Source organism: Vanessa cardui, chromosome 24 (assembly GCF_905220365.1).
Source record: "Vanessa cardui chromosome 24, ilVanCard2.1, whole genome shotgun sequence".
Taxonomy (NCBI): Eukaryota; Metazoa; Arthropoda; class Insecta; order Lepidoptera; family Nymphalidae; genus Vanessa; species Vanessa cardui.
The window spans coordinates 4,666,283-4,692,862 of NC_061146.1; the positions used below are offsets into that span (position 1 = coordinate 4,666,283).

At 32.6% G+C, this 26,580-nt stretch overlaps 3 protein-coding genes across 3 annotated transcripts; 1 reads left to right on the top strand and 2 right to left on the bottom strand.

Annotated features, from left to right (window-relative positions):
• Positions 1-2,113: 2,113 nt before the first annotated feature.
• LOC124540116 (vesicular inhibitory amino acid transporter) lies at positions 2,114-6,732 on the bottom strand. The gene is made up of 4 exons (XM_047117546.1): positions 6,468-6,732; positions 5,858-6,017; positions 5,646-5,775; positions 2,114-5,279 (listed from the first exon to the last, which is right to left on the bottom strand). Exons 1-4 carry the CDS (start codon positions 6,604-6,606, stop codon positions 4,095-4,097), a joined length of 1,614 nt encoding a protein of 537 aa, XP_046973502.1. The 5' UTR covers positions 6,607-6,732; the 3' UTR covers positions 2,114-4,094.
• A 2,247-nt stretch (positions 6,733-8,979) lies between these two features.
• Positions 8,980-15,459, top strand: LOC124540211. The gene is made up of 10 exons (XM_047117672.1): positions 8,980-9,105; positions 10,230-10,400; positions 10,944-11,021; positions 11,888-12,029; positions 12,291-12,522; positions 12,970-13,159; positions 13,451-13,550; positions 13,920-14,045; positions 14,391-14,515; positions 15,281-15,459. Exons 1-10 carry the CDS (start codon positions 9,040-9,042, stop codon positions 15,449-15,451), a joined length of 1,401 nt encoding a protein of 466 aa, XP_046973628.1. The 5' UTR covers positions 8,980-9,039; the 3' UTR covers positions 15,452-15,459.
• Positions 15,460-18,055: 2,596 nt separating this feature from the next.
• LOC124540121 (BSD domain-containing protein 1-like) lies at positions 18,056-26,574 on the bottom strand. The gene is made up of 9 exons (XM_047117555.1): positions 26,428-26,574; positions 25,527-25,626; positions 24,572-24,688; positions 23,420-23,477; positions 22,448-22,545; positions 21,271-21,482; positions 20,385-20,507; positions 19,136-19,215; positions 18,056-19,054 (listed from the first exon to the last, which is right to left on the bottom strand). The coding sequence occupies exons 1-9, from the start codon at positions 26,436-26,438 to the stop codon at positions 18,717-18,719; spliced, it is 1,137 nt and encodes a 378-aa protein (XP_046973511.1). The 5' UTR covers positions 26,439-26,574; the 3' UTR covers positions 18,056-18,716.
• Between the last annotated feature and the right edge of the window lie 6 nt (positions 26,575-26,580).

Genomic DNA, 26,580 nt, shown 5'->3' on the forward strand with positions numbered 1-26,580 from the left:
GCGGCCAGTTGTTTCACTGTAGAGATGATATTTTCAGATCGGTGCTCAGGAATGCATTGGATTTCTAGGTTGCTGGCTCGGGATTGATTTTCAACTAAAGTGAGTCTAGTCTGTAAGTCATTCACTTTGGAGTGTAGTGTTTTATTTTCTAACTGTAGGGTTTTAATTACTTCATTTCTAGCGGATAAATCTTTCTTGATGTTTTCATATTGATCTTCCAGGAAATTTATAGACGCAAGAACTTCGTTCGTTTTTGTGGTGAATTCATCCAGTATGCTTTTTTTGAAAACGTCTAGCAAACTTTTCATTTCTTCTCTGACAATATACCGGACTTCATGTAGTGGTAGGTCAGGTGTTATTTTTTCAATAACCTTCCTTTCATTATGTTTGATGCGAAGAGTAACATTGCAAGTCTGGTTGTCATGATCCTCTGAAGTAGTAAGCGAGGTTCTAATAGGTGTGTTTGTGTTGTCTCTTTTAGGTCTAGCACAAGTTGGACACAGCCATGTAGTTTTGTGATTTTCGGACAGTTCATTGAAACAAGTTTTAGATGTTGAAATACAGTTATAGTGATATCGTTTTTTGCAACCGTAACATGACATCACCTCAGTTGAATTAGGAGATCGAAGACAGCATTCTAATTTTTTTTTAGAAGACATTGTAAGCTTTATTATTTAATCTCAGTAATAATTTTGCTCGAAAAATTAAAATTCTAAGTTTTGTTTGGAATCGATCTTAGGCCCTCCGGAACGAGGAGCATTTAATTCACACGCTCACCGTAACGCGCCAGATTAAGTTTAGTAATCTTGGCAAAAAAACGGCTTCGTATGTTTCACAGAATTTGTGATATGATCTTGAGCGGTAGAATTATTGAGATCGTTTTAATGACTACCTTACACCACTTTATTTTTACACTGATGCACTTATGTTTTAATACATTGTTTATTAACTTATTTCCAATTGTTTTTCACCAAAAAATGTAATGTATGCTACCTTTACTAATGGTAAATGCACTAGGTAGCTTTTTACTTAAAACAACGACGAGAATACTCGATAATTACTGTTATTTTTAATTATTTTATACGGAGCCGACGTGACTCGCGCTACACCGAAATACAAAAAATGTGCTATGTGATATTAACATTAGTACTTGTAATAGTATATGGTTATATTATCACCGATTTTTACTACGACAGCGTGTCCCTTAGGAGACCAGCCAAACGCGCAGTACATATGCCTAGTACATAAAGATGGAGCATTAATGGATTTATGTGCTTTCCGAGGCACGATTTTATAAATACAGTCGATATATAATCTGCTGTTGTAATATTATGCGAGTAAAATATCTATAACCAATAACATGAAAAGAGCCACAAGGGTCCAATGGGTTGACCTTAGAGCAAGAAAACTGTATATGGGGCAATAGATTGAAGTTACTTATACGTCAATCTCAGACGCAAGATCGCGTTTTTAATCCCTGACATGTACCACTGGGTATTCATGTTGTTTGTAATTCATTTCATCCTCAGTTGTAAAGGAAGATATCTGCGTGTGGGATGAAAATCCCACAAAAACACATGTGCCAATAATAAGAATTGGAGCATCGGCATTGAATAAACTTTCTCATCTATAAGGAACGAGGGTCTTTTTTTTTATGGCATAGGTGGCAAACGAGCAGGAGGCTCACCTGATGGAAAGTGACTACCACCGCCCATGGACATCTGCAACACCAGGAGACTTGCAGGTGCGTTGCCGGCCTTTCAAAAAGGAGTACGCTCTTTTCTTGAAGGTTCCCATGTCGTATCGGTTCGGAAAAACCGCCGGCGAAAGCTGGTTCCACAAAGTGGTTGTGCGAGGCAGAAAATGTCTGAGAAATCGCGCTGTTGTGGATTTTCGGACATCAAGGTGGTGCGGGTGAAACTTAGAATTTTGGCGAGATGTCTTAGCCCAGCTGTGGCATAATATTTTTATTTTGGTCTATTTCATAAGCCAGCCCTAGGCCAATGACATATTTAACAATTATATTAATTACTTTTTAGTGGGGGTTATAAAAAAAAATTAAAATAAAACACAATATAGAATAACATTTTATAATATTTAAAATACACACAGAATTTATATCATCACAATACATGCGTAATGCGTACTGAGTATTTTTATATAAAACATTATTGCATTTGATTACATTTCTAATTAAACATTTTTAACGTAAGCACGATAAACGGACACTGCATGTGCAGACGAAAGGTTTTTTTTTTATCTATCGTTACGTCTAATTTATAATCTGTATTAAGTTATTATGAAATGGAATGTTTTTGTTCGATATTCAAATTTTGTCGATTGAGGACAGCGGAGCATTTACAATTTTACAGTGTTCTTAAATGTGTAGGATAATATTTCAATAAGTAGTAATTCAGATAACTTTTTTCTTCTATTCTTTATAAAATTAGGTATGGAAATATCATAATATAATGTAAAAGATTTAATTGTAAATGAATAATACTTTCAATCTAAAACATTATTTTTAAATTTGGAATAAAATTACTGATCCGCCATTTTATTCCTTAACCTCCGTAATTCTGTCAATTGTTACGTATTTATTATCATAGATAATTAAAACATTTTACTGTCATTTTATGTTTGAATTAAATATTTTTTAATACAGTTATAATCAATTCCATTAAAAGATATACATTTTTTTTAACATTTACATTTACTTTTCATAGGAAGACATTTTAATGATAGCAATACATATAGGGATAATTAAATTATTTAACGCAGATATATTGAAAATGGAATCGGCACAAATAGTTAATTTCATAATTATATAAATTATATACAGAACATAAAAACTAAATTATTTAATTTAATGTATAATATACGGTTCAAAGTTTAAAATAAATATTTTAATATATTTTCAACATAATCGAGGTTATTAAATACATTTAACATTGCTTTTATTTTGTAATTAATATATTGTCGTTTTTTATCATAATATATATAATAAATAAAGATACTAATATTTTTGTATAATTATTTCTGAGAGTAAATATCAGGGTATAAATTAAGGCCTTGATTCTATTGTCATTTTTTTTAAATATAGAACGTAGAACATAGTGTGATACCTCACAATACTAGTAATGTCCATATAAGTATTACATATATTTAAATCTAAAATATATAATTAACAACAATTAGACATAGTTTATTAAAAATTGAATATAAATATGCTATACTATTCTATTGTCGTCATGAATAATCGTAAGCGACATTTCAATTGTAAATCAGTATTTTTATTGGATTTATTAATTTCGAGATTATTCAAAATAATGCTAATGCAACGTCATTGAACACAAAATCGAAATTTTTGATGTGAGACGTATGTGTGCGTGACAATGGCGTATTATTACAACGTGTGTGCATACTGCGTCAGTTTGCGTTAGCCAGGCTTGTGATTAAAATGTATAACAAATGGATTTGCTATTAATAATCTATTATTGTATAATATACTCCACAAAGTTTTTAATCTACGTTTCTAACACAACGGATATTTCATTGACTAAATTTAATATCAGAAAAAAACACAAAATATCTGCTATCACAACAACAAGTATGAACTCTTTTCAATAAAACTTTTTAGTGGTTACTTTTAAAATACATTATTATCATCGCACATAATATTAGTAAATGCTTTTTATTCTATCTTATATAGTAAGTGAATTTAATAATATCCTTATATATAACATTTGAATATGGAAGACTTCGTTGTCGAAGAATTTTAAAACGTAAATTCTATTTGGAAGACATTGGATCCTTTAAATATATTGTAAATATAATTTTAACTGTCTAATATACGTATATACATAAATGTATATGTTATTATTATTATTGGAAGACGTTTGAACATCGTAACGTAACAGCTAGTATCTTTTCTTAATACCTAAAAGGGCTAAAATACAAAAAAAAAATCACATCAGACTAGACATTAATTGGCGGTTAAAATTTTAAGATATATCGCATCCGTGACGAATATACACGAAATAAATGCGTTAATCTAAAAATAGTTCAACAATCATCTAAAACACTACATCAACTTAGAACGGCAAGCCGATTTTAAAAGCTTTCACGAGAGCAGACCCCGAGTCCCACATTCCAATGATGCCGAATAACACGCCAAGGGCTATGATGAAGTAGTCATAAGCAATAGTTGTTGTTTCCAATTGATTGCCCTTCAATTTAAGGTGGAAGTAGGCCGGCCATATGAAACTCAACATGGTGCCCGTGAAACTGCCAATGAAACCCATGAGGATAGCGAAATGGGGAATAAATATAGCCATTAGAATCGTGAACATGATCACTCCTAATCTCCAAGCCAGTCCCCATACCTTCAATTCTCCATCTAAAGCATAAATTGGAGGAAATATTGTCTTTGGCTTGCCTCTGAACAAAACTCTTTCCATTAGATCACATGCCGCGTAATATGGCAATGGGTAACTCAGTACCGCTTTGACAACCAAGAAGAAATTTACCAACCCTTTGAATCCAGCAGAACGAAGGTTATTTGTTATAACCTGCTGAGTGTCGTTTTGAAAGGTCAAGAAGCATAGATACCCGAAGATGGACTTAAAAGCCGCTGCTGCTATATGTGACCAGTTTAACATCCATTCGAAACGAGATCTATCTTCCATGTTGCCTTCTAGTGTGGGCAGGAAAATTTGTGACGTGTAAGAGAATACAATAACACCCAAGCTGATGGGGAAGTTTTCAAAATCCAAAGACCATTTGACTTTCGACCAACCCCAGTCGCCGATATAAAGGATGCAGTAACCGAGTACAATTGCATTGATGATGAGATGGCTCATGGTACACCAGAAGGATAACATACTGACACTTTTGAGTGACTTCAAGAAAGCGAGCGGTAACAAGAATATACCGATCAACATCATCCAAGAACGTGTATCAATAGAACCATCAGGAAAGGTACCGATCATCAGATCACCACATACAACGACGTATAGGATACAAGTCATGAGAAGCTCGATGATTTGAGCGATGTTCACGATTTTTGCACCGTATTTTCTTCCAAAGCACTCCTTGGCAATGCTAACGTAAGAATCACGAACACGCACTCGCTGGCCGGAAACTGGGTCATCTTCGTACAGGCATTCAACGAGAATCTTACCTGTGTAACAGCAGATGTGAGCTATTCCAATCATAGCAGCTATTGCCCAATATCCACCTTGCAGCACTGCAAAAGGCAACGAAACCACGAACATACCCTGTAAAGATATAGCTTAGTTATATTTTCACTGAGAAAGTCTGTAGATATATCCTACAGCTAGTATAGTCCAGCCAGTTATGATTCCTTTTCCAATTAAGGAGACAGTATGGTTTTAATTAGACAGTGAGGTTGGTGGATATGGAAGACTCATCCGAGAGAAATATATTTCCTAAGGGATTTTTCCCATTGGGGGCATAAAATAAATTATAAACAAATTTAACACGTGAAAATTCAAAGGTACAGGATTTGATAATGCATTTTTTTAAGATTTACGTGTTCTAACCACTGACTCAACTCGACTTTTAAGTTATATTTAAGCTGCAATAAAATATTAATTTACTCACAAGAAAATATATTTTTATACCTGAATTGCGTTGGTGACATTCCAAGCGGCTTGGAACTCATTAATCTTCGCACCTGGCTTACCACCTCCTTCTTCAAAGCCACCTTCTTCAGATGAAGCGTAAAAATCAACGCTTTGCATACTTTGAGTCCTGGAACAAAGAAAAGATCCAGTTTAACTGTTATTAAATATATATTTGTTTAATTTTAGCTTTTATCTCTGTAAAAGTATACCTCGGTGCTCCATCTTGCTGAGGGTAGGTGTTCTGGTAGCTGGTAAAAGAATCTTCAGCCTGCAGTTCTCCACTCAGGAATGGATTTGTTGGATTAGTAGATTGGTACGTCGGTGAAGTCGTCTCGTTCATGGTTGACAGTTCACAGCTCTCTCCCATGTCTGATAGGAAATAAAGATGATCAATAATAAAACGTATATGACCTCTGTGTATGGTACACATAAGGTCTATTTTAAATTCCATCGAAGTAATGACTTTAGTTTGCACGTCAATTGTAACTGGGGTGGGCGGAAAGTTTAACCTTTGTTATAAGAATTACATAATAGATAACTTATTTAGGTTATTTCGATTTTGTAATGACGGGAAAAACCTTTAAATTTTATCATTATGTTTCTTTGAAATAATAAAAGCCTATATTCTAGACATATATTAAATAACCTTATTAATAAAAACAATTAGAAATTCTCATTTAGAAAATGTGTTTTTTATATTAAAAACAGTTTTTAATGAATTAAATTGAAATTAAAAATAAACTGTCAAATTATTTAACGCTGTATTTATAATTGATTAATATAGAATATGACGACAAAAAAGTATAGATAATTTCTTACCCATATTTGCAAATCGAACATTTTGAGGAGGACGTTGTGGAGGGCCAGGCTTGTCAGGCACTTGCTGCCTAACAGTCTGCATAGCCACATCCAGTACATTTTTGAGCGGCGGCAACTTGATACGCCCGAGGTTGAGCATTTTTTTACTTTTTTATTCAGAAGAAATATATTAAACCTCTTTTCCGATACTTCTTCGAATCAATATAATCAATATTCGAATTTTAAAACTATGTCAAAATTGACGCAACAGATATACAATAATTTATTTTATATTTTATCTTAATCTTAATACTAGAATGGAAGACTTCTTTACACTAAGCTATATAAATATCTTTACATTATTGTTTCACCGTGCCGTTGGTTTGATCAGCCATTTTTGTTTTATTAAATTCCTTTTCCATATTTAAACATTTTATATGTTTTTTGATTTGTTACAAGCACTTTTGTATTTTGCACGTTAGTATGAAGGAAATGGTTTGGTTTAGACCATTTTTAAATGGTTTTCTTTATTGTAATGGCTCGCACGGTTTGACTCGTTTGGGAATGAATTCGACGCGAGCGAGGTGCGCGGTGCCGCGATCGATACGAGGCCAAACTTGGCAGAACATTGTTCCCATGAGATGTCCGAAATGAATTAGATGAATTTTGAGATTTTTCATTAATTTTTTTTTCTTATATGCCAGTGTCATGGCTAAGAGAAGAAAATATAGAGCCTTAATTCAATTACTCGTATAATAATATGTGACTTAAGTCATCAATGAAAATCTGAATATATATTTATAGGTACATTACTTTCCTCTTCAAAGACAAAATACTAGAGATAAATAGCTATAATTAGATAAAACTAGCTCAACCTGCGACTTTAACCGTGCATATACTTATAGCATACAAATGTCACAATTTTTCTCCCTCGAGGGGTGGATTTAAAAAATAACTAATATTTCAATATCAAATTACAACTTAATCGGTTCAGCGGTTTAAGCTAGAAGTGGTTACAGATAGAATTACTTTTGCGTGTATACTATATTTCATTTATTAAAACAGATATTTATATATACTTTTTAGATACAAGAATAATTAAAATTAAGTCCTTAAATAAAGTAATATTAGTAAAGATGACATATATATCGATGTGAGTAAACATTGGTCCATATATTTTATGTTTGGTACATAAGCGTAGTAAATTGAATAATTTCAGCCATAAATGTTTTAGGTTTAATCAAGCAACTTGCTAGGATGGTTCTAGAATTTACTCTGTGGCAATTTTGTGCTAACCCACCTGTGTATAAATCAAATCAAATTAAAATAAATTTTATTCAAGTAGGTATTACAAGCACTTTTGAATCGTCATTTTACCATTAAGTGAAGCTACCACCGGCTCGGAAAGTAGATTCTATCGAGAAGAACCGGCAAAATACTAAGTAGTTACTTTTTTTCAACATTTAAAAAGTATAAAGTCATGTTAGTTAAATACAATTATTTAAATTCATATATCCTGCTTGGAAGTCAACAGGTATTAACTCCACTTCCATATACAGGGAAATGGTAATACTTAGTTAGTTGTGTTCCGGTTTGGTGGGTAAGTCAGTCATTGTCACTACAGGCACTGGGAGTATAATAAACTTCTTTCATAGATTGGTGGTGTAATATCTGTGGTCGGAAGTGATGACTTACCATCAGGTGCTGATTAGTCTGTCAGCCTACCTATAGAAAGAATCTTATATTGGCCTAGCTCTCATCGGATAAGTTTCTATAGCATATTATTCCATGACCATTATTTTAGTTCCATGACCGTAATTGAATCCAATAAAAAAATTATTATAATAATTTTGGGATGATTATTGGTTATACTAAATGAGAGTAGCTAACTGTATTTTAAATTCAAATACTCCTATACTCAATAAAAGCTTATAAATAAATTCAAATTAACGCAACTATCCGAAACAATCGGATTATCCGAAATAATATCATATCCGTATCCATATCTGAAACGGGATATATGTATCCGTATCCATATCCGAAATTATTTATCCATAACATCCCAAATATGGTGTGTAACATACGATATGAACCATTACTCAAGGAATAAACGACTAATTTGTGTGTTGTATGTACGTTGAAGAAAATGAATTTTGATATGATGGTTATCGTAATTAAAACCATTTAAACCATTTATTTTGCTACACACATACATTACATAAATTATACTCGAGAAAATAATTAAATTTAAAGAACACAGTTTAGGTAGCAAGGAGTTCATCTCAGTATAAGCTGTGCTGATACACAGCACTGATTTTCAGATGGCTCCTGACTATTGGGTAAACATAAACACATGCGCGCACACGAAAATAATTAAATGAAATTATAAGAACAAAAACCTATTATATGGTATCGATTTAAAATTATATGGAAAATCTAATTTTAAATTTCGAATTTAAAGAAAGAAATGTCAAACGAAAATATTTTAGCAAAGTCATAAAATTAAACCTTTTTCCTAATTGGTCGTTAGTAAATCAAATAGTTGATGTTTTGTAACGATATGTTTTTTAGTTAAATGGTTGTTTGAAACGATATGTGCCTACGTATTGTTCGGCTAGTAGTAATTTTACTATTTTCATTATGTTTTACCAGAATTATAGTGAGTATTCTAAAATTTTGTTCATTAAAATTAATTAATTGAAAATCTTATAAAATATATATTTTCCTATATAAGCTACGAATATGCTTATGTTAATAAAAGTAGCAATTGTCCATGGAGACATCTTTGTTCTTCATTACACAATATATCAGTACGCAAAAGTATACATGTGAAGATGATCAGTAATACATGGGTATAGGTATGAATTTCATACCTTGTGTTTAATCGTTTTTATAAAACAAAAGAAAAAAATAGATTATAATTGTAACTTTTTTTAAATAAATTGAAAAAAGCAAAAAAACATGATAACTCAAAAATGGTTCACTTTTGGATTATGCATATGGGGGTTAAAATTATTTCAAATAGTCACCCCTATCAAATCCTAACGGATATACTTCGGATTACCAATAACATACATGTACAGGGGTACATAGAATGTATCAGAAATTTTACAATCTGTCTTACACATTTCAAAATGTAATGGCACTCTGTAAAAGGTTTATCTTCCTTAGTATCTAAAATTACTAACGTGACATTATGACATCAAAAATTACTATCTTAATAAAATGTGAATAAGTGTATGATTATTATTGCCTCTAATCTTTGCGGAAATGATTCATTTTGTTTAGATTTATTGTCGTATCTAGACAAAACGGCTTAATTTTCTGAAGAAATCAATAAATACTTACGTTTTTTTTGTTTAATTAGCGCAAAATAATACGATAGCGGTTAGCGAAAAAATTTCGGGGGGGGGTTTGAACCCCCAAATTCCCGCCTGCCTACGGCCATGGTATGAAAAGATACACAAGACAAGATTCTTAAATTGATATTATGAGAATAATAATACATACTCTATTCTAGTCGGATTCAGCATAGACAAGCAAATAAAAAAGTAATCGTTTTCAATATAAAATTAACAGGACTAAATTCTCCTGTTTTGGAAACTCGAAATTACAATAAAATAATATATGCATATTATTCGTAAGTTAGTAGATATACACTAAAGTAAGTAATCTTTGATATACCAGTTATCACTGGATCTATCCAGTATTTTGAAACGAACGTCGGGAGTTTTCCTTTATATTTTTATCGACCATTTATTTTCAATCTAAAATTGTTTCTAGAATGCTTACGATGTTCGAAATCACCCGTGCTGTCAAGAGCCGAGCGAGAATATATCGCTGGCAATGATCATCGACGCTTATGAGATCTACGGCCACGATCCCACCGACAAGCTGGACCACTTGGCTCATTATCAGATCGAAATGATGAAGATTAAGAGAGCTCCGGATCAGGTACCGTTTGAAAAAATACAAGTACCCAATCTATTCCAGATATCCTGCTCTTTTTTTTTGCATGAATTTCGAGGAAAAGCATAATTAAAAAAAATCTGAAAATAAATTAAATTGCCCAGCATAGTAGAACATCTTCGATACAACAACAAACAACAACAACAACAGCCTGTTAATTTCCCACTGCTGGGTTAACGCCTCCTCTCCCTTTGAGGATGAGGTTTGGAACATATTCCACCACGCTGTTCCACCTACTCAAAGAATCAATTTTCATATATACTCAGTAATTCGCCTAATTACCTTACTCCTAACTACATATCTTTATTCAGTATGTGACCTCTAGTTATGAACCGTTAAAGCAAATAAATATATAGAAATACATAAAAAGGTAACAGAGCAGATATAGAATCATCTACTTGTCTATAAAGTATGCGTTGCAAAATAATTCTTGATTTTTTTGAAATCTTTATTTTTCCGTTACTGCATATATTTAGAAAATTCTGAAAACGATCAAAGATAATTATTTTGTTAACATTTGCCTTTCAGTACATAATCAATGAACACGTGCATATTGCAACGGATCATCTCGCAAGGTTTATCACTATGCACATTAAGGAATTAAAGGTATTTTTGAGTAACTTTAAACCTTTCCAAAACCACTCACTTACCTTTCACTTATATTTAAGTTGTATCTTTATATGCCTCTATGAAGGTAAACATGGATTGAAGTCAGAATGGCGGCTCGCTTTAATGTAACTAAATCTTAACATAGAATAAAGTACATTACAGATAGGCACACCTATACGTCCTTTTTTTCTCGCTGGAAAAACGCTTTACGCTCTTCCCTTACGTGATGTAAAGTGGAGGGGGGAGTGGTACTCCTCGATTCCCTGGACGCCGAGTGTGCCCAAATCCACCGGGTTTACCCTCTAAAAAACCCACGGCGGTACCCTCTCCGTCTTTCGGCGGCCGCCACGGGATCGCTTAGCACCTTTACGTCTTTGGGTTGGTGGTCGTTGCTGGGTCTAAACTCTATTAACAAATAAACAGTTTTTCGCATTTGAATCGAAACTCAAAATTGTCGTTAATTTAAGCCGTGTTCTTACTCCACAACGAATCAGTTCAATCGATCAGAGTATACTTTATCCAAGTAGGCTTTTACAAGCATTTTTCAATCATCACTTAACAACTATATATATTAAGTGACGCTACCACCGCTTCGGAAAGTAGATTCTACTGAGAAGAACCGTCAAGGAACTCAGTAGTAACTCTTTTTCAAAATTTAAAAATATGCTTAATATAATAATAGTAGCGGTTCGGTCAAAGTTGGATTGGAATTTAATTGGGATCGTATGGTTAAACTACTGTTAATTTTTGTGAGCAATAGTCCAAGTTAGATCGAATTAGGATTGCGGTTCATTCATTTTCATCACCAAAAAAAATTGTTAATTTTATGTTTTTGTAGCTGAGCTAGTTATTTTATTATACAGGTTTTATTAATCGCTTTGGACGATACAATAGACAATATGTTGACGATGTACGATAATCACAATGCTATAAAGACAGAAAGGGTTGCCACATATAACTCTGGAGCAGGAGGCGCTGTTCCATCTGAATTTTATTTAAGTCAAGGTAAAATCGACATGTAGTAATACCATTATTATAAAATTAATTTAATTTAGATTAACAATAACGTTTAAAATGCATAAATCAGGAGAGAAAGAGGACTGGCTGCTTTTACGAAACGATATTATTAAAAAGTAAACTAACACCTCAGAAATATGCTGCTGGCTGGTATTACTGCTTTTATGAAACGTTCAAAACTTTTCCATACAACCTCCTTTATAGTTTATTTTTTTTTAATTTGCTAAAATATTTAACCAAATGTTTCAGAATTTTACTGTGGTAAGAATGTATATATATTTATGTCCGAGCTGTACAGCGATATATACAACATCGGTAGAGGTGTCACTCCCCACTGCAGGGGTCGTGGCTTCCATTTCTTGGGCTTTGTCCACTTCATGGACGACAACAAGTACTTCCTGGAAGAAGATCCGAGTGTCGTGTTCGAAATGGACAATTACATACACGGATTGGAATGTCATCTGGGCATTTGCATATTTAGGTATGTAAAATTGCATATCCATATGTATATACCTCCTGCGGTCCTCTTAGAGTGATAAAATCTAGAAGAACTACAGATATAATTGTCTCAATTATTTTTACAGACCGATTTACAGTGGCGATACGACCTGATGGTAAATGGGTCGCTACCGCCCATAGACAATGGCACTGTAAGAAATATCATGGCAACTAACATGCTATGACCCTTGTGCCTGTAGTTACACTGGCTCACTCACCCTTTAGACCGGAACACCACAATACTAAGTACTGATGTATAGCGTTACAATATCTGATAGTGGTTGGTACCTATCCAGACTTGCAGAAAGACCTACCACCAATTAAATTATTAATTAGTTTCCATATCATATTTTTTGCAACTATATAGACTATACATAATTATTCTAAAAAGTACAAATGCCCTATCAAACCTTTTTTGATAATCTTGTAGATTTCCATTCAAGAAGAGCCTTCAGCACGTCAGGGACGTCTCGTCGCTTCCGAAGGCGATTGTAAAATGTGGCCTCGTGATGTACAAGCTGCCGCCATTAACAGCTGTTTCGTGTATCATCACGTCGGGCTCGTTTATATTGGACTTCAATATTCAAGGCATTCGCTTTAGACACTACGATTATATGTTGGTATGTATTTCCTAAAAAAATATATATGTATCAACAATAAATTAGCAAAAAATGGGATGGAGAGGAGAAGAAAAGGCAAAATTAAAAGTATATATGTCATGTTGCCTCTCTTACGTTATTTCTGTTTAATTATTATTTGACTTTAGTGAGAAAACTTGACTCGTTACAAACACGGCATAACATAAGTCGGTGCCAAAAAAAAAACAAAATTTCATGGCCTATTTCAATGGAAGTAGCGAAAAAGATAATAATTCTGTACTCCTTTAATTACAACCGTGTTTTGTTTTGTAGTTTCTACCAAACGGACACACATACTACACGAAAGAGAAGTTCACCCCTCTTGTATGCGACCACCACGTGTGCGAGTGGAATAACACTAACTTTTACGGAGGTAAGGAATTATTACTTTTATTACTTTCGGTTTTAGGGTGTTGGTAGTTGTTTCAAGCAAAAAAGTAGCCACTGTCTTTTCTTGGTATTCAAGTTTGCTTGATACCAAGTTTCATCAAATTCGTTTCAACGGTTTGGTCGTGAAAAAGAGACAGACAAGCAGACAGACAAGAGTTATTTTCACATTTATAGTATTATAATATATTAAGATAGATTTTTGTCTTAAGCATAACTAAAATAGCGAGCAGGTGAATTGTGCTCGTAAATATTGGAACCGCCATACGAGTATTTGCATTGTTAGTAGGAATTATAAATTATCGTTTATTATAGGTATATTTTATTGTACCATTATATACAATACACTTTTCAGGTCCCTTTATCATCCCGGGAGATCCTGGCACGGGACTGTCCCCTATACCCCCATTCATCGAACAGACTACAGAAGCGTACCACCTCTCCACCGAACCTCCAGGACATGAATTTGCAAATATAACCTGTAAGTTGACCTACCAATCAGAAAAAGTAGTAATTGGGAAAATCCCGTATATTGTCATTTTTACTACATTTATATTTTATTTAACAGTAAGCCTCTCCATGAGTTTGATTTATCTTGTAGATATTTATAATAATAAAATATAGAAATAAGTTATAACGAGAGAAATATTATATCCTGTACCTCGAGGTGTTTTTCAGTTTTAAGATAAAATTTTACGATCAAATTTCGTATGTTTAGTCGTTAAGGAGGTTCCATATTGCTGGTATCTGGCAACATTTTAAAGCAATATATTAATAACTACAGATAAATGTGAGAAGTGTAATAAATCGCACCCTTTCATGCTAGATTCGTTAGACGGTTGCTGGTTCATGTTTCCGCCAAACTACGGCTCCATCGCCGGCGTCAGCTACCTCGATCCGCTCACCGTTAACGAGTATAGATACACATGCTCGGGCGCAGGAAACAATAAGGTGATCAGTACATATATATAAACATAATTTTATTTTTATACTAGGATAATATCGATGTTACATAATGTTACTCATACGGTACTAAGCTATAATACTAGCTTGCTTTAATAACTAACCGATAGAAGAGTCAATCAAAAATTATAAAGTAATTGTAATGATGTACCACTTGGTGGTAGGGTTTTGTGCAAGCCCGTCTGGGTAGGTACCACCCACTCATCAGTTATTCTACCGCCAAATAACAGTACTCAGTATTGTTGTGTTCCGGTTTGAAGGGCGAGTGAGCCAGCCAGCTTAGTTCTTAAGGTTGGTGGTGGTTCTTACAGCGACATTGTCTATGGGTGATGGTGACCGCTTACCATCAGGTGGCCCATTTGCTCGTCCACCAACCTATACCATAGAAAAAAATTTAATTTTTAGGGTTCTGTGTCCAAAAAGTACTATAAATAAAGAGAACCTATTACTAAGACTCCGCTGTCCGGTTGTATTTCATGAACCATTATAGTTAACAGTTCAAATTTTCATATTATGTTGCAGCTATAATAATAAATTATCTCTAATTTTTATTGGGGCCCCCAATAAATATTATAGAAATGATTCTTTTACCATTATTATATATTATAAACACTACGATATGGATCCCTTGACAGACAAGTCCGACTCACGCACCGTTTTTTCATTTTCAAATATTGACCATAATTATAACCTATATTGTATGTAGATTAAACAATATCGTAATAGATTAATTAATAAAACTGATGTCACCAGGGTCTATATTGGTATCCCCAATGGATGGGGGCGCCCCCTCATCATCCATATCAACGTTCCGGGGACACACCATCAGATCTGAGCGCAGGCGTGCCGGGTCCGTTTTACCCTCACTTGCAAGATATACAATCGGAGCTAAATTTACCGTCGCGAAAGAATGGAAACGAATAAACATTATTGAAAAAAACATGTGTTATTTATTTACGCATTATATTTTTTATAGCTGTGTAGGATTTGTAGGGTGGTGTCAGGTGTTACGATAGAGACCTTATGTCCTTTTCAGTGCTCTGACCCGGTTTGAAAGTATCTCAAAAAATAAATCAGGGGTATTTCACAAAGAATATTTTTTTTATTAATATATATTATCTTGATATTAAAATAAAATTAAAATTGACAAAAATCTCCTATCGCGAGAAAACTTCTTGTATTAATTATTAAAGCCACACGAATAACATTTTGAAATCACTTATTTTTTAATGAAATCCGATACAATAACAAAATAATAATTTATTCAATATATAATTATAAATGTAGCTGCATAAATAATTATTTATTTCTTACACAAACAAATAACAAAACTCAATTCATTACAAAATCATTCTTTAATATTTGTTATAATATAAAACAAAATCCAAGGACATAATAAAACAAAAGACGCCATTTTTAATAACTTTTATTCATATTCTTAATATAATTATAATTTACACAAACATAACGAAATCTAATGTCAAATTCGAATGACAGCTGTGACGTATCCTATACTTATAGGTAAATTATATCCAAAAACATATAAAATAGATATCGTGTGTATTGTCTCCATGAATACTTGCTAACTATTTCCTTCTGCGACCGACATATATAAGCTGACAGATTTAAAATGTCTTAATACTATCGAATAAACGAAATATCAATATCACACTCTTAATTTATAATCATAACATTCTAACAATATTAATTATTTATCGTTTTAATAAAGCTAACATAATATTAATTATTTATTAAATCCTTTTTATGTGACAGCTATTGTCAAATAAAAATATATGCTTCCATAGAGAAAGTTTGTTTTTTTTTATTTTGTGTATTATTCATAGACCTAGAGAATGGATCAAGCTTCACACATCCAGATGTATCTTTCTAATAAGAATTAATTATAAACTATTACTCGTCCCAATCTCTATGGATCTCTATGATAATATGATTTGGAATGGTTAATATTATTATATATCGACCAATCAAGCAGACAACCTCAATATACTCATTTCATTTTACGGCATTCATTTGTTTCTCTGTTTAGTTTATTATTCTGGAATATTCTGTAATTCAATAATATAATTATCGTGCGCCCAAAATTTTTTATAATCCGCCTTAATTTTGGGCCTTCGTTTGTTATAAAAAAATCAGTTTCAGTTGACAATACAGATAAAATATCCTAAATCACTAATTTAGGTTTTATATAATATTTTTGTATTATGTATGCAATGTATTATATTAATTAATCAATGTGTTTTTAGTATGTCAATAATTTGATACATAAACATTTTTTAAATACAGATAAAACAAAAAAAAATTTCAAACATGAAAAACATGTTCCTTTACTTTAAAACAATTTAACTTGAAAAAAAAATTCAAAGAAAAAAAGTTACATAAAAAAAATGTATAAATTTGTTTCAAAATAGATTCATATATAATATGTTGACATGTATGTTGAATTATACGATACGTATTCTGTAAGAACCAACTCACTGTGAATTGTTGCAAGTAATATTTAAAGGATCAATTCTCACATCCAAATTGTGCATTATTAATCTATTTTCAACGTCAAACAAATATGAAATTTATTCCTCAGAGTATACCTTTGTTTTATTATGTTTAAATGCAATACAGGTATTATTTATTTTCCATAACAGTTATCATATACGAGTAAAAACAATTGCATAATTTTATAGTTACTCGAAATATTTCATTATATTACACAATCCATTTTAAAATTTAACGTCAAATTTTAAGGCAGTTTGATAGGTTAGTTTGTGTCAAATAAATGAACAATAGTAAAATCAACTACCATCGATAATTAAATAAATTTAAATTAAATATATACTTTCAATAAAAACATACTTCCTTTAAGACATACATAATATGTGTTTTAAAATACGTTTTTATTATTATTATTAATAATAATAAAAACGTTAAATACGTTAAATAGTCGCGAATATCTTTACACTTTTTATTAAATGAATTATCCGTGCAGATATATATTTTATTCAGTAGTTTTTTCAACTGAATATAATGGCAAATACAAGTTTAATTTTGTTGATATACTGACATTCGACTCCAACGATGAAATGAGCAAAGATCATTCAGTATTTATTTAAGTCGTTTGGTTTATAGAAAACTGAGACGTAAGCCATTTGATATAAATATAAAATTAAATGTAAAACAAAATAAAATTTCGTAATCATAATACAAAACATTATTAATAAAATATATTTAAAATCAAATTCATGACACATATTTCAAATTGTTAGACGAAGGCCAGTTTGATAAGTATTGCATATAAATATTTTATGCAATACTGATTGATAGATTTATTCATCGAAATTCTTGTCAAATTCTCTCAATCTTTCAAGCAATATTTAATTTCGATTGTAATTTGAACCAATACTTTTTGTCTTTGACACATGTCTAGTTGACATAAGACAAATTTGTAAAATAAAAGATTTTGACAGTTCATTTTCGAACTAAGGCATAATAAAATAGAGCCACATTGCTCTATCATAAAATAATTCAATTTTTTTTATCTGTCACCTAATTTATTTGCCTAACGCTACATACATTTGCGTACGATTTCGTTTCATTTCTTTGCTGACCATCCGCTTATATTGTATTTGTGAGCATGTTCAACATTTAACTAATTTTAAATTATACGTCCTTGATGCAGAGTTTCATCAAAATCTGTTTATCATTTCTATAATTCGTTCCATACTATTCTCAAACGTCAATTTATAATTACAAATGACACTTCCTAGCCCCTTATATACTATTTCTACCATTTATTATTTACTTTATATGTATATATAACCCTATGTTTATCGTACATATGATTATATAGAATAGCGTAATTAGCATTTATATACTATTATGTAATAATAGGGCCGTGTAAACAATAAGGGCAGGCTGAATAAGGCATTATTTTATATATATCTTCAGTGTTACCAGTGTGTATACTTGTGCATAGGGTTACAAGTTGATTTCATAAAAAAGTATATTTTGAGCTTCTAATCAATTTATGATCAGGCACATTAAATACTTAATTTATTACATCTATCATCTTGTCATCTCTCTTATTCCCTTGCATTGTGAAAGGGAGGTATATAGGTAATAGTTCTACATTCCATTGCTATTTCAGTGTGTACATAGACGAAATATACGCTAACAATCAGGCTTTCTGATGCACCGGTTCTTCGATTTCAAACTCCTTCTCCCAACTCTCATCCGAGTTGGCGCTCGCATCATCTTTAACCTGGTCCTTCTCACCGAAATAATCTTCCACCAGATTGTTACCACATTCGTCTGTTTTCTTTATGGGACTCTTGATTTTATTTTTCTGTTTCTTATCTGTTTCGTTGTTTAGCTTGTCTCTGGTCTCCTTGTTATTGTTAGCGATATCGCGCGATGACGTTTTGTTAATTTTCTTCGAGGCTATTTCCCTCTCATACTCTTCTAGAAGTAGGGTCTGCTGTTCTTCCGTTAGTTCTACGTCATTTGCGAAATCTTCTGCGAAATTTAAATTGACGATTGACGGAACGAATCTTAATGCTACGGTGATAAGACTCATTTTACTACTTTACTACTTACCATCATCCCAAGCGACGACATTGTCTATGTCTTTTTCGTTTTCTTCTGTATTTATACCGGATAGTACTTTTTTAGGACTTCTGAAAAGAAAATTATTATAGACATTGAATTTACATTTCACTATCTTTATGACAATAGAACTAAAATACTTGCGTTACAAATTTTCTATATTAAATAAGGTATATAAGTTTTTTTGAATTAGTAATAATTTATGTTTTAAAGCAACAAGCTCTATTAGTTCCTCTTAGCTTGACATTGTAATTATAAAATGTGTGTACTAAAATAATGTACAAACTCAACAATTAGCCTTCCCACAGACAACAATATTCCCTGTAAGGGGTAGCATATCATTTTAACGCTAATTTCTATAATCAAATTACTATGAAGCATCATTTGGCGGATTTATAATCTAGATAGGTACAGTTTAATTATTTAAATATTATAACATAGAGCAGCTATATTTAATATTATTATGTTGCACATTTCCTTTTTTATATTGGTATTCTCATAATTGATAAATTAACATAAGAATTAATAACATTAAGTGTTTAAATATATACAAATATGGAATGGAATGGTAAATGACGTCTGTTTATTTAACATATGTGACAAACAACAAAAATAAAAGAAAAACCCGCCGAGTTTCTTTCGCCGTTTCTTCTCAGGTCAGGGTATTTTCTTTTCCGAACCGGTGATACTGTTTCAATTGACCATCAATAAGAAAGTGTAATGCTTCTATATTGAATAAAGTTATTTGAGTTTGACTCATAATAATCAGGGTTGGCAGCAGATTGACGATGTAAACATTATTTAATATTTCTCACAGAGGCTGTCCTCAGATTACGGGTTTTTATCAAAATTAAAATTACTGCCACGGAGAAGATATTTTTAATGATGTTTTGACTCGAACAACTCACTTAGAGCAGTTATGAAACGTATTTTCGTAGAATATCGGTAGTTCATTTATATTATTTCGGTTCACGTGTGGTTTTATGTTAATTTCTATCCGTTGCCTTACTTGCAAGAGTTATTTATGTTCTTAATTTGTGATAGGTACAATAATATTTGGCCACTTGTTATATATTACAACCGTAAGCTGATTTTTGTCCCAGTAATTATGGAACGATAGCTGCCTGTATCCTGTACCCTGAATCCTTAGACGGGGGAACCACAATCTGATATTCCACATCCCCATAGTGGATCCATTCGGTAAGCCTTTATACATATAAAATAAAATTTGAATACTGACTGTTCTATCGGTGTCTGCAGCGGTAGGTGAGCCAGAACGGGGTCTGCGGTGGGCTCCTCGACCGGCTGCTTGCGAGAGGCAGCTGCCAGCCGGTCCTGCAGCAACGCCACGCGGAACAGGTACCTGGAATACGATAAATAAATATGAGACAACATCACATACATTACTCTGATCCCAATGTAAGTAGCTAAAGCACTTGTGTTATGGAAAAACAGAAGTAACGACGGCACCACAAACACCCAGACCCAAGACAACATAGAAAACTAACGGTAATCTACATCGATTCGGCCGGGAATCGAACCCGGGACCTCAGAGTGGCGTACCCATGAAAACCGGTGTACACAGCACTCGAACACGGAGGTCGTCAAAGGTCGATGGATGAGCACGAAAATTAAAAGAGAAAATATGTCTCCTTTTCATACATAGATGTTGATTTCGAAAAGTTCGTATAATTAATTTACAAAAACTATTGTACCAAACTGTTCCTATTATTTCGCATTTATCGAATTAATTCTTATCACGTATACTTAAAAATACAAACGAGTTGTATCTTCTAATATATAATATATCCCTACATAATTGATATTCATCGGATTTTGAAGATTATCGATTTAAGCCTGAGCAAAAAAGTACTTACATTTAATATTTGGGGGCTTGAATTGTAGGAAATAAAACCTTTTTGTGGAAAACTCATGTCAGATTTCAGTTACCCTATAATTTATGCAACATAATAATTGCTTTATCCGCTTGATATTTATAAAACTTTACTGTCAAAAGTAATCTAAGTTTGATCGATATCAGTTCAGCGGTTTATGCCTCAAGAGACAAAAATACTTTCGCATTTATATTATCATAGGTTTGTATTATATTATTGTCACTTAGTTACCTTTCCCAGAACTCCTCATGAGACACGGCATCAGGGACAAGTCTGTCATACTGGGCCTTCAGCAGCGGGCTGGAGTCCAGGCGCCTGATCGCCGACGACGGCGTTATGATGGTCTCCGAGTCCTCGAGACTGGAGCGCCAGGCCTCGAACTCGGGACTGTAGGCGGGCACTATGTAGGTTGCGTCGACGCGCTGGAGGCCTTCTAGTTCTTTCTGTTATGGAAAGTATTAGAATATTAATGACTATTTTGGGTGGTTTATGAGAAATATTTGGTGTAGAATGAGTGAAAGCACTTTTGTATCGTCTTACTTTAGTTAATTAATTTTGAAATTGACACATGTACATGTATACCAATATAAAATACATAGAAATATTCTCCCATTTAGTATAAGAAAAAACTTCAAAATAAAATACATAACACATTATAGAAAGACACAACTTAAATGTAGCATCGGCAAATTCAATAGAATCGATTACTGGCGATTTATACAACCAATAGAAATAGCTCCCTATCGCGTCAATCTATGATATTCGTCGCAATTCAACCAGAGAAAGCAAGTGCATGTAAATCGACGTGTTAAATTGACGAATATATTAGGTCATACGATATTACAAGTTATTACGTTTGTGTAAGATCATATTCGTGTGAGAAATAAATATTGATAATTTGGGATAGCGTACTTAATTCGAATGTGATCGGTTTTACGAGTTTTGCCGATGCGACATATACTATAAGAACATGAATACTATAATACTATAAATACATATGTATATTTAGAGTCGAGATGGCCCAGTGGTTAGAACGCGTGCATCTTAACCGATGATTGCGGGTTCAAACCCAGGCAAGCACCGCTGATTCATGTCCTTAATTTGTCTTTATAATTCATCTCGTGCTCAGCGGTGAAGGAAAACATCGTGAGGAAACCTGCATGTGACAAATTTCATAGAAATTCTGCCACATGTGTATTCCACCAACCCGCGTTGGAACAGCGTGGTGGAATATGTTCCAAACCTTCTCCTCAAAGGGAGAGGAGGCCTTTAGCCCAGCAGTGGGAATTTACAGGCTGTTGTTGTCCTTATTATGTAGGTAGCATCTGTTGCTTTCCAATAAGGATAATTTTATGTGTAATTGGCGTAGAGATATGTAATATCTCTTAGAAGGGATTCTTAATAATACCTTGTATGTGGACAGCATTGTGGTATCACCAGACGAAAGAATAACTTCTGTGTCATCTTCGTCATCTGGCTCGGGGTTCAAAACTGTACTGACTTGACCTTAAACAAAATTAATAAAATAATAAAAATCTATTATCACACTTTCTCTTACAAATACTCATAATAGTAACTTTTTAAAAGGTAAGCTATATATAAGCCGTTTAAAAATTTATATTCTCAATTTAATAAATAAATAATGGACGACATCACATACATCACTCTGATCCCAATGTATGTAGCTAAAGCATTTGTGTTATGGAAAATCAAGAGTAACGACGGTACCACGAACTTATTATTATTACTTGGTGGCTGGGTTTTGTGCAAACCCGCCTCACCACCACCCACTCATCAGATATGCTACCGCTAAACAACAGTACGCAGTATTGTTGTGTTCCGGTTTGAAGGATGAGTGAGCCAGTGTAAGTACAGGCACAAGAACTTAGCATCTTAGTTCTCAAGGTTAGTGGCGCATTGACGGAGTAAGGAATAGTTACTATTTCTTACGGCGTCATTGTCTATGGGTGATGGTAACCACTTACCATCAGGTGGCCAATATGGTCGTTGGCCAACCTATTCCATAAAAAAATACACAGATCCAAGACAACATAGACAGCTAATGAACTTTTTGTACATCGTCTAGACCGGGAATCGAACCCGGGAACTCGGAGTGGAGTAGCCATGAAAACCGGCGTACACACAACTCGACCACGGAGGTCGTCAATTACAGTTTTGGCTAAAGTAGGTCCAGCCGTTCCAGAGATTAGCCGGAACAAACAAACAGACAGACAGACAGAGCAACAAAAATTATAAAAAAAAATATTTTGGTATAATATGTACCTTGTATAAATACATATGCATTGAATAAAAAGGGCTATTTTAATATTACAAACAGACACTGCAATTTTATTATATGTAAATAAGAATAAATACATACCAATAAAACTACTGAAGCTTTTCTTCATAACATTAGCTGGCGATTCAGGGACATCCAACTGAAATAAATAAATATAAAACTATATCCTTTCAGTTAAGAAAAAAGAACTTTTGAGTCGAGATGGCCCAGTGGTTAGAACGCGTGCATCTTAACCGATGAATGCGGGTTCAAACCCAGGCAAGCACCGCTGATTCATGTGCTTAATTTGTCTTTATAATTCACCTCGTGCTCAGCGGTGAAGGAAAACATCGTGAGGAAACCTGCATGTGACAAATTCCGACAAAACCCGCATTGGAACAGCGTGGTGGAATATGTTTCGTGGGAGAGGAGGGCTTTAGCCCAGCAGTGGGAATTTACAGGCTGTTGTTGTTGTTGTTATATCCTTTAGGATGACCTCGTCCAGGTCTCATCAACGATGAAACGAACATATGAAAAGATAATATAATACCATAAATAGTCAGAATAATCACTATCTATAGTATATATGTCGTGTTTATTTTTACAGTACATTATATTACAATATTATGTAATAAAGACTTTTATATCAATGTCAATAAAATTCCTTTTATTAACTACTTATTGATTTTAAACGAGTGTGTGTGTGTGTGTTGCGACATTTTTTTTTAAATGGTGTCACCATATTAAAAATGTCGCCATCAGGGTGACGCGTCTAATTGTTATTTATTAATTAATAAATATCATTTAGAAGTAGAAGAGCATAATGCCGTTTGCTGTCACGGCGTACGATTCGGTATTACTCTGAGACATGCATATATATTTTGTTACAATGATATTCTAATAAACAGATATGTTATATCCATACTAATCAACAGAAAAAAGTGTGCCGAGCCGGAGACCGTTTATTTTAGTTTATTTTTACATTTCGTCAAAAGTAAAAAGGATAGCTTGATAAAAACAATAAGTAAAAGGGATAACTAGAAGTTTTAATTACGAAAAACGTATTACTACATAATTATGATGTATTGTAACATATTAAATATTAAAAACAACTAAAGGCAAACGTCCCAATTATGACGTTTTCTAGTCTTCACTTTTTGCGCGTTAATAACATATCTGTTTACTACAAAATCATTGTTTTGTTAACAATAATAACATTTGTTCAAAAAAAAATAAAGATAAGGAGCTTCTTACCTTAAAAGTTTTGCCAATAACATTGGAAGTGGAGCTGAAAACATGGCTGGCTTCGCTTTTCACAGCTGTACCAATCTCGTCCAGATCCTTCTTGACCATTGTGTAAACTTCCGCTGACTGAGGCAAATATATAATCGTTCAGTTAGTATTTCCATATTGACTAGTACAATACAGATGTATATACCAAATCCAGGCAAACACAATATAAGCTTGGCTTTACATCTTTTGATCTATTGTGAGGAAACTTGCATGTGTCAGATGATAATGCTTCATACTTATTATAAACATCTAATTTATGAACCAACTATACCAAAATAGTAATATTGTGTATATGGTAGGGTACCATTGAAGTCTCTTATTGGAGGTAATAGGACTGTTACTTTATTTACTTTTTCTTTTATTAAATAGTTTAAGGAAGTGACAATCTATAAATGCTTAAATATGCCCCTAAAGGTTGTTGTTAATGGTTTATTAAAAGCTTTAATCTAAAAAATTTAAAAATATTCAATTGGTAACAAAATCATAACTACATCTAACATACTTAAGTTTTTGTATATACATTTATATAAGCTTATATATTACACAGGCTTAAAACCATGGAAGGATAAAAAGATAAGAATAATAGGATATACTTTTTAATTTACACATTCAAGGGTGTGTAAAGTAAGTTGAAGTTATCTATTTATAGTTAAAAATGCAAAAATGGGTATGTTGTACTCAGCATTGCATTTCTTAGCAATCTCAAAATTGTTATTTTGAATATAAATTTAAATATTATTTTCTTTATTATATGTTTTGCTTTTGTTTATTATATTATAGTGTTGAATGCACTTGCATCACTGTATGGCTTGTATTATTTCAACTACAATCATAAGTATGTTAAATTAAAAAGTGTTTTAAACAACTATCTTCCAATTTTAACTTAAATATTAAAGTCTTTTTAGTTGGTTATTACCTTTGTCTTGGCAGACGATATCCATGAATCCCACCAGTTACCGGAAGGCTTTTCATCTTGTGTCGGTGAATTAGTATTATCACTGAGATTCGGGTCACACCTTCAAAAATAATTAATGTTGTATAGTTTCTGGTATTTCTATATGTGAAGACAATATATTACAGTAAAAATTAAGCCATCTCATTGGTCCTGTGGTTGATACAAGGTGACAGATCCTGAGGTCAATAAAACCGTTTATGTTCTTAGTCAGCCAGTCTTCCCGACTAACTAAATGTGTCGATTCAGACCACAAATAAAATGTAACATTTTGGTGGCAATAAAATGAAATGATAAACTAATTTTGTTATATTTATATTTTTTCACTAAGATAATATTGATATTTATCATTTAAAATTATGGACTTTTCTGTTACTTAACATTTACATATATAAGACATGTCTAACACTTAATGACTTAATGGTTTGCTTTGGTAAGGGTAGATAAATAGCAAAATCGATCGCAATTGACCTATTTTTGTATATATCATATTGATTTGATAAGATTATAATTTTATACAACATATAGTATTACAAACAATCTTTATATAAATAAGGTAAATCTTATAGTATGGGAAGTGTATTTAATGCAAAAAATAAAGGTCATTAAAAATACGTAGCACCGTTATCAAGATAAAAAATGCCTCATAACAAGCGAGGAACATAAAATAGCAAATTAATTAGACATGCAATATCGAAGGCTGTTCTGCAGATTCTACGAATATCCAGAAATTAATAGGACATTTTGAATCTATTTTGTTGTTTCTGGTTTAATATACATGAGAAGTTGAGAACAATGTTTATTTATATAATATCTTATCTGATAACTTTGTTGTCTCCAACGAATATATAATATAATTACTTACTTTTCAGCCATTACGTTATGATTTATGTAATTGATTAAACTAAAAATTTACATGGAATATAGCGCAGTATTGAATGTGTGAATGTTTTTGTTTTTACACGAAATTTAGAAATATTTTTGACATAATTTTGTTTGCGTTGACATAAGGTTTTAT